At 42.0% G+C, this 9,736-nt stretch overlaps 1 protein-coding gene across 1 annotated transcript; it reads right to left on the bottom strand.

Moving 5' to 3' along the window:
* Positions 1–3,832: 3,832 nt before the first annotated feature.
* LOC108980830 lies at positions 3,833–5,434 on the bottom strand. Its single transcript, XM_018951841.1, has 2 exons — positions 4,804–5,434; positions 3,833–4,458 (listed from the first exon to the last, which is right to left on the bottom strand). The coding sequence occupies exons 1-2, from the start codon at positions 5,432–5,434 to the stop codon at positions 3,833–3,835; spliced, it is 1,257 nt and encodes a 418-aa protein (XP_018807386.1).
* Between the last annotated feature and the right edge of the window lie 4,302 nt (positions 5,435–9,736).

Below are 9,736 nucleotides of genomic sequence, written 5' to 3'. Positions count from 1 at the left end.
TCATGTTGATTGAGGTATGTTTTGATTCCGGAGACTTCTTATATAGTTAGATGGGGTTAAAGTTTTAGATTTTGGAGATTGACTATTATTATCGTTGTGCGTACTTCTTTTCTCTTTATTATAGGTATCTTTATAACTTTGCAGTATTATATATATGTTTTGTTTTATGGGTACCACTAATTAATTATGTTTATATGAACTCTATATATATATATATTTTTTTTGAAACAAGTATTAAAGATCCAAGTTATTTTATCAGGATGTCAGCTCATCGTTGAGAACGAAGTATGTCAGATCTGAACGCAAATGAGAACGTAGGGGAAGCAAACCCGAGTGCTTTTGAAGTACTATGAGCAACGACACATCAATTAATAGATAATTTCACACAGAATCCCCCAGGTCGCCAACACAACTATAATGAAGGAGGTTGTACCATAGAACAATTCAATCGGATGCACCCCCTTTTATTTGATGGGAGAGGCAAACCAACCCTGGCGGAGGATTGGATTCAGGACATTGAGGAGATATTGCTGGTTCTAACCTGTACAGATGAACAGAAAGTGGCGTACGCCACATTTAAGCTAATAGGGGAGGTGAAAAGATGGTGGATTTCTGAAAGAACTATCAGAGAAGCAGAAGGGACAATAATAGTCAGTTGGCTGCATTCCAAGCAAATTTTTCTTGAGCACTTCTTCCCTAGCTCGGTCCGAGATGACAAGGCTATGGAATTCGCCACCTTGGTGCAGGGAACAATGACGGTACACCAGCATGCAACTAGATTTACTGAGTTATCCAGTTTTTTGGTTTATCTGATCCCCGATTAGGAAAAGAAGGCTCGTAAGTTCGAACAGGGGCTGAATGAAATACTTTATGAACAAATGGTAGGCTTTCAGATTCGAAACTTTTCAAAGATGGTGAATAAGGCCACAATTTTTTAATGAAGTCTTCGAATAAGTGCTGCACTGCATGAACAAAGGAAAAGGACTACTCCAACTGGGTACTATTCTGGCATGGACCAAGGACCATGGAAAAAGAGGAACGAAGGTAGTAGCTCGGGAAAGAGGCTGGTTCAGGGTAACCAACAACCCTATCAATGTAGGACATGCAATCAAGTGCATTATGGGGAGTGCAGAAAAAGGGCAGGATTATGTTTCCGTTGTTGCAAATCATGACACTACACTAGGGACTGCCATTGCAAATGGGTAGCAACAAGGCAACCATACTGTCACCTCAGAGAAATGAAGTTACAGCACGAGGCAGCAACCAACGTCTTACTGCACCTGCACGGGTTTTTGCACTAAAACCTAAATAGGCTGAGGATAGGAATGATGTGATCACTGGTATGACTCTTTTGTTTTGCTTTAAGATTTATTTTATTTTATTTTATTTTATTTGTTAGTTGTGGTTAAGACTTGGAATATTTTAGTTCATGGATAAGGCTGAATGTGATCACATGTACTCTTTCTTTGTTTTCTAATAACGCTATTGTGTTATTTGACTTAAGAGCGACACATTCTTTTGTTTCCATGGCTTACTCTAGATTTTGTACTTTAGAAACTGAAAAGTTGAAGCACAAGTTAGTGGTCGTGACCCCAATAGGATATTTGGTAGTCTGTAATGAGATTCTACTGGGGTACCCTTTATCTATAGAGGGAAGACTAATGCCAGCAGATTTAATAGTGTTTCACATGTTTAGGTTTGATGTGATTTTGGATATGGATTGGTTGGCTTCCTACCATGCCAATATTGATTGTTTTAAAAAAGAAGTGGTTTTTAGATCCCCAAAAGAAGGTGAATTTTGGTTCACAAGGTCGAAAGTGAGGTTGCATCCACCCATCATATCTGCCATTCAGGTTGGAAAATTGTTACGTGATGGTTGTCATGGATTCTTAGCCTACGTGGTAGAATCACCAAAATGAGGAGTTGAAGTAAGAGCAGATACCTGTTGGGAATGAAAATCCAGAGGTTTTTCCAGAAGATTTATCTAGGCTCCTGCCCGAGCGGGAGGTAGAGTTTGCTTTAGAAAAATGTAAGAAGGCATAGTGGCGGTTATGTACACTATTCAGAAAAGAAAAAGGAAGAAGAATCGACTGGAAAAGAATGGCAAACCGAGAAGTACTGCACTTATCATAAGACAAGGGGACACAGAACAGACGATTGTTACAGCCTGAAACGAAAAGCAGGATAAATGAGGAACAATGGCGAGTTAGAACGATTGATCCTAGAACATATTACGGTGAACAAAAAAGAAGAATGACCAAAAGAAGAGAAGAAGTAAGGGCTCGTTTGTTTTCAGAGATGAGATGAGATGAGTTGAGATTAAAGTTAAAAAGTTGAATAAAATATTGTTAGAATATATTTTTTAATATTATTGTTGTTTTGGGATTTGAAAAAGTTGAATTGTTTATTTTATTTTGTGTGGAAATTTGTGAAAGTTGTAATGATGAGGTGAGATGAGATGAGATGAGATGAGATGTTTTTGGAAAACAAACAAGGCCTAAGAGCCCCAGGCGACGGGAATCATCGAAAAGGTAGAGGAGGTCCAATGAACTTAGGGACTGAAGAGCAAGAGCAGATGAAAACTAAAGAAACCAACCTCTGGGAGAGATACACACTATCGTTGGCAGATACGCAAGAGGTGGCTCAACTTCCTCAGGAAGAAAGAATTATGCAAGGTGGGCAAGATACGAAGAAATCTATAATGTGGAGAGACCCATCAAACAACCCTGAGTACAAGGATCACCCACGATATATTTTGACAAAGAAGATTGTCGAGGGGTTGTGTACCCCCATGATGATGCTTTGGTGGTAACAATGTTGGTGGCAAATTTTACCACCAAATGAATATTGATTGACAATGGAAGTTCGACTGATATCTTGTTCTGGAATGCTTTCAGCAAAATGGGAATCGGCAAAGAGCAATTGAAACCAGCACCAACTACTACGCTGAAAGGGTTCACTGGAGATGTGGTGCGACCAATGGGGTTCATTACATTGCCAATATCTGTAGGCACAGACCCTTATGTCGCATGACTGAGTGTTTTTTTTTTTTTTTTTAATGAAAGAACTGATCTCATTAATCAAAAGTGTCAAATACATCAAACTCCAGGAACAGAATCGAGTAAAAGAACAACTACATCATTTCTTTTGTGACTATATGTAAGATACATGAGGGGCATGTTTCAAGATCATAGATATTCTCTGAGCAACCAAAAGCAGTTTTTGCTAGATGATGTGCTGCCATATTAGCTTCTCGGTTGGTATGTGTAACTGACCAACAAGCATATGAATTCAGAATCTCTCTTGCATCTTCTACCAGGCAGCCACCCAAGCTCCAATTCTTTGTGTAATTCTTCAATAAATCCACCACTTGCTTTGAGTCACCCTCCAGACAAAAATGTGTTATGCCAACCTCTTTGCAAAAAACTGCAGCTAGGAGCATACCGTATGCTTCAGCATCAAAAAAGGATCCTTTGAGATTTCTGTGTGCCTATAAACCTCCAATAAAGAAACCATGGTGATCTCTGATGAGGACTCCAATTCCAATTTTCCTGTCCTTTTGATTTACAGCAGCATCCCAGTTGACCTTAAATAACCCCTCCTCAGGCTTTGACCATCTTGGAAACCCTGCATTAGTTGTGAGCTTTGCCCCTATGTCCTCTGTGAGAGCTTCCCTATAAGATACCAGTTCTGCTTTGGCCAGTTGGTGGAGGGCATTTGGGTGTTTGAATTCTTTTCCGAGAAGAGTATTGTTCCTTCTAGTCCATATGCCCCTCATAGTTGCTGCCACTTCTTCTAGTTCCTCTAAACTGAGTATCTCAACGAGTCTGGACTAGATATCAAAAATCAGATCACTTTGCACGGATAGCTTTTGCACCTTTTTCACTCCCTGACCCCACACCTCTTTAGCAGCAATACATCCCCACAGAACATGTCCAGAGGTTTCTGCCTCCTGCTTGCAGGTCAAGCATGAGCTGTGTTCCACCACTTTCCTCCTTCTTAGGTTTGCTAGAGTTGGTAAAGCCTCATTGCATGCTCTCCATAAGAACATCTTGGTAGCAGGGGTTACTCTTAGCTTCCAAATAGTTTTCCAAGCCTGTTTTTCTTTTTCTTTACTTAAGGTCTCCCCTTCCTGAGCACACTCCAACACTTTACTGAGATGGTACCCACTCTTGACAGTGTAAAGCCCATTTGTAGTGAATTGCCACACTAATTTGTCTTCTCTCCCCCTCATGTTAATCGGTATTGATTTAATATCAGTTATTTCTTGCTGGGTGAATAGCTCTTGTAGGAGGGGTTCCTTCCATTGCTGCATTTGGGGGTCAATCAGATCACAAACCTTTTCACACCAACAATCCACCTCTCGGATAGACTGAATCTTATATGGAGGTGAAAAAGGTAGCCATTTAGCTGACCATATGTTAACATGTTGGCCATTCCCCACCCTCCATATGAGACCTTCTTTTAACAAGCTTAGCCTTACATGAATGCCTCTTCAGGCAAAAGATGGCCCTGTCCCCATTTTAGCTTCTAACAACCCCACCTTACTAAAGTACTTCTGCTTAAGGATCCTGCCCACCAGAGAGTTTGGGTTTTGTAAAATTCTCCAACCTTGCTTAGAGAGTAAAGCAAGGTTGAAACTCCTCAGATCTCGAAAACCAAGTCCTCCCATTTCTTTGCTATGGTTGAGTTGCTTCCAATTTACCCATTGAATTTTGGAACTATCTTCATTGAAGCCTCACCAGAATTTCCTTAGTAATTGATTTAGCTTACTGGTGATGGAGATTGGTATCATGAACATACCCATAGCATAGGTGGGAATGGCTTGAAGAACTGCTTTGAGGAGGACTTCCTTACCTGCTACAAAGAGGAATTTGTTTTTCCAGTTGGAAACTCGACTCCAAGTTCTATCAATAAGAGTATGAAAGGATGCCACCTTTGCTCTGCCCACCAATGCAGGAAGTCCCAAGTATCTTTCAAGAGTGCCAGATGATTTAACCCCTGTGAGCTCCAAAATTTGTTGTTGAGCTGCCTGGCCAGTGTTTCTACTAAAGAAAATAGAGGACTTGTCTTTGTTTATCACCTGTCCTGAGGCCTTCTCATATATGTCAAGTATGTTGAGCACATGGCTGAGTTCCTCAGCTTTAGCTTGGCAGAAGAGCAGACTGTCATCTACAAAAAAGAGATGGTTCACTGATATTGAACTTCTTCCAATAGGGACAGGAGTCAAACCACCACAGGCTTCAGCTTGGTTTAAAAGTGCAGTGAGGGCTTCTGCACATAAGATGAAAAGGTAAGGGGACAATGGGTCCCCTTGCCTAAGGCCCCTTGAAGGCAAAAAGGACTCTTGAGTCTCCCCATTTACAAGTATAGAATAGGATATAGACTGGAGGCAGGTCTGAATTAAAGTAATCCAATGAGGAAGGAACCCCATCTTGATCATAATAGCTTCCACAAACTGTCATTCCACCCTATCATATGCGTTACTCATATCTAGTTTCATAGCCATAAATCCTCTTTTACCTTTCATTCTTGAGTTCATGGTATGTAAGATCTCATAAGCTACCAATGTGTTATCAGAAATGAGTCTCCCGGGAACAAAGGCACTTTGGTTGAGGGAGATGAGCTTAGGCAGAATAGCCTTCAGCCTGATGGCAATGGTTTTGGAAACAATTTTGTAAACAACATTACACAAACTAATGGGCCTGAAATCAGTAACTCTCTTGGGGTTTTTAACCTTAGGAATGAGGGTAATGAAGGTGTCATTAACCTCCTTCAGTGAACCACCCTGGTTTAGTACTTTGAGTGCAAAATTACACACTTGCTCACCCACCACCTCCCAATGCTTTTGGTAAAACTGAGCTGGGAATCCATTAGGGCCAGGAGACCCTAGTGGATTCATCTGAAAGATAGCTTCTTTTATATGTTCTTTGTTGAAAGGGGTCATTAACCAGGCCTGCATCTCTAAGTCCAGTTTTGATCCCAATGCAAATAGGTAGTTTTCAAAATTAGTGGGGTGTGTAGAGGCAAATAGAGAAGAGAAAAAACCTGTGAATACACCTCCAATCTCTGCCTGCTCAGTTACAATCCTCCCTTGTGAGGCCTCAACCCTTTTAATATAATTGGTCTTTCTTCTCTGACTTGCCTGCATATGAAAGTAATGAGTGTTCCTGTCTCCATTTTTGAGCCAGTGTTGTTTTGCCCTTTGGCGCCACTTCAAATCATTTTCTATCATAGCAGACACCACATCCTCCTGGGCCTTTTTCATGCAAGCAAGATGACTGCCTGAGCCAGATTCTTGTAATTCCCCAATGCTTTGTAGCCCCTGTGTGATGTTCATGTTCTGCTGCTTCTTTGTTTTTTGCTTCCAAGCCAGCAACTCCTGTTGACAAGTATCTAGTTGTTTTCTTAGGTCACTATCCTCACAACTTGATCTAGTGTCCCTCCTCCATGCCTCACTGACTACCTTTTGGCATTCTTCCTTTAACTCCCATGCCATCTCATATCTGAAGCACACTCTTCTTTTCCTTCTCTTGTGGCATGTTCTGCATGTTTCAATGAGGAGAGGTGAATGGTCAGATTTAATTGCTGCAAGAGCAGTGCACGAGCTATGCTTGAAAATATCATTCCATTCCTTATTTCCCAATGCTCTATCAATCTTTTCCTTTGTGAATTCCCTGCCAGCCCTATTATTAGACCATGTAAAGCTTAGTCCCTGAGAGTGAATGCCATTAAGGCCACAAAAGTCAACTGCTTGCCTAAACTCCTCAATTTGTTTATAAGGTCTGCTTGCTCCTCCCATTTTTCTCCTTTTGGTGAAGGATCTCATTGAAGTCTCCAGAGCACAGCCAGGCCATGGGCCTAGGAGGTTTGATCATCTTCAAAAGTTGCCAACTGCCTCTCCTTTTTCCAGTATCTGGGTGACCATAAAAACCGGTAAATTGCCATGTTGGTCCACAGTCATCTTCCTGAATCAGTGCACTGATATGCCATCTAGTGTAATTAATCACTTTGACATTCCATTTATCTTTCCATAAGAGAGCAATACCACCACTTAGTCCCACACAATCAACTACAAAGCAACCATCCATCATTAGAGTTCTCCTGATCCCTTCCATTCTTTTTGTTCTACTTTTAGTTTCCACAAGGAAAACTAACAAGGGGCACTTTTCCTTAGATAAATTCCTAAGGACACAAACTGACCGAGGGTTCCCAAGCCCTCGGCAGTTCCACACCAAAATACTCATTGATTTTGGCAGGGCTGGAGACCAGCCTCTGCCTGAACCAGTAAGTCTTCATTTGTGCCAGCAATTCCCTTACTCTTTTTTGAGATCGAGTTGCTATGTGTCTTCCTTCTCTTGCATCCCCTCTGGTAGAAAACTCTGGCTGGCCTGTTAGGGGTATCAGCCAGAGGGGTATCACCATTGCCTTCCTCATGGATGGCTCTTTCCCGAGCCTTTCTTTTCCACCTTCTGACAGTGCTTACCAAGTCAACCCTACCAGGCTTCACATGATCATTTGAACTAGCCAACTTGCATGACTCCATATCTTGTCCCGAAACCTGCTGCCTAGGAATCTGCTGCCTAGGAACATCAACCCTCCTAGTAGGAGCCACCCCCTTCCTTTTTGAACCTTCCCACTTTCCATGATCAAAGGTGGGGGGCCAATTTCCTTCTTTGCACATAAAGTCCTTTTTTGGTGTGACAGACCCAAAAGATGACACATGCACGTGTGTTGACTGCAAGCCTTCAGTGAGTTGATCTTCCATCTGATCTTGTAACTGGTTCCTAAGGTAGCCACCCTGGACAGGATCAACTCCTACTGTTGCTTCTTCTGCTGGTGGTTGGGATTGGACCCCTTGCTTCTTTTCTTCCTCATTTTCCGCTAGGGACGTGTCCTGCTTTCCCGCCAAAACTTCCACTTTGAGAGCTTTGCCCTTGCACCTTGGTTCTTCACGTTCAAACCGATCCCTGTCTCCTTGTTGTTCATCCCTGCGGTGGTTTCCACCTCCACCACCACCGTACCTACGCCTGTCAAAAATGTTTGTGTTTCTGGGTTGCCCTCGTAACCAGGGGCCAAACTGGTATGAAGCTTGTTCATCACCTTGTTGCTCAGCTCTCTGCCTTGTGCAGTTCCTTCCTTTGTGAAATAGCACCCCACACTTGAAACAAAAGCTCTGTAAACGTTCATATTTAAAGGGAATCCAATGTTGTTTTTCACCTAGCATCAGCCATTTCCCTCTCAGAAGAGGTTGATGGAGATCCACCGCTACCCTTACTCTGAGGCACCTCCCCCAAGCTCGCCCATCAGCCTCGGCTTCAACTCTGATAACATGACCAATTGCTTCTGCAAACTGCTGACCAAACTCTTCTGTCATGGTTGCTAACGGCAGGTTATGCAACTGCACCCAAAAGGGTTCAAACCGAAACTGTAATGCATGAATGTATATTGTTTCATCCACTTCCATCATGGTTAGAAGGTGTCTATCGAAAAACCATGGACGTCCACTCAAGACTCTCTCTTTATCTGTTAGCTTTTGGAATTCTATCAGAAAACATTGTTCTCCCAACTCCTTGAAAATAACCCACCCCTCCAACTTCCATATTTGAGACATTGTGACTCTAAATCCCTCCCTGTTAACACTCTTCTCAGTTAAGGCCTTCCCCACCAGACAGTTTTTGCCCCATGCACCTTCCTCAATATAGGTTTCTGGGTTGACATGAAAGAAAGAGCTTTCCTCCTTGGAAAGATGTAGCTTCTCCCATTGCGATACTAAATCTTCTGTTTCCATTACGAACTCACAAGCAAAAACCGATACCACAGTGCTCACATGAAGTGAGACGTAGACCTTTGAGAGTAAACCCAAGGCACTGGATCCTCACACTTCCTCTCAGAGAAAGGGAGATACTTTTTCTATTGTCACAGATGTTAACAAATTGAAATTAAACACGCATGACTGAGTTTTTAGTAGTGAGAACTCGGCCGGCATATAATGCGATCATTGGGCGGCCCACATTGAATGCATTAAAGGCCATTACCTCGACCTATCATCTAAACATTAAGTTCCCAACATCGAGGTACACGGACCAAGAGGAATAGGCAAAGTACGCGGTGAGCAGGTCTTGGCCAGAGAATGTTATGTGCAGGAGCTCAGACAAGAGCAAAGGGAGGTCAGTATGGTGGATTCTGAAAAGCATTCGATCCTCCCATTGGGACCACAGGTAATGGCGACGGAGTTAGAGACTAGGGATGAAGATACCCTGAAGCATGGGGAGTCTGGTAACGTCCCGACCCCGACGGTCCGGATTGTTAACTCCTATGACCTGAAATCATCTCCAATAATACTTTTAAAATGAACTAGAATCACCATAACATATTAACCTATTTGTTTAACACACATTCAAGTTCCTACATAAGGGCACATCAGTGGTGTCTCATTGATATACATAAACTTTTCCACAAAGACTAGAAATATTCATTACTCAACATACCAAAGTCACATAAAATATCAACGCTACCAAAAGACACTCCACAAGTCATTGTACCCTAAGGCACTTAGTCTTCTATGATCCACAAAACTTGCAAGTACTCCCTATTTCTAATTCTCAGTTGTTGCATCAAAATTATCTAAGACACATTATGGAGATAAGGGGTGAGTTATCAACAATTCAATAAATAGAGAACATATACTAGTATGCAAACATGAGCATTTACAAATTTCAAAATGCAGAACAAA

This window comes from Juglans regia, chromosome 6 (assembly GCF_001411555.2).
Source record: "Juglans regia cultivar Chandler chromosome 6, Walnut 2.0, whole genome shotgun sequence".
NCBI classification, from domain to species: domain Eukaryota; kingdom Viridiplantae; phylum Streptophyta; class Magnoliopsida; order Fagales; family Juglandaceae; genus Juglans; species Juglans regia.
The sequence above is the reverse complement of the archived record's forward strand: the minus strand, read 5'-3'. Positions and strand labels throughout refer to the sequence as shown.

Bases quoted from the DNA above. Each gene is read 5' to 3' on its own strand.
- LOC108980830 (XM_018951841.1), bottom strand. From the start codon at position 5,434: ATGGGGTTCCTTCCTCATTGGATTACTTTAATTCAGACCTGCCTCCAG. The intron at 4,459-4,803 runs GTATGTTCATGA...TGTTAAAAGAAG, and splicing joins CATTCCCACCTATGCTATGG to GTCTCATATGGAGGGTGGGG.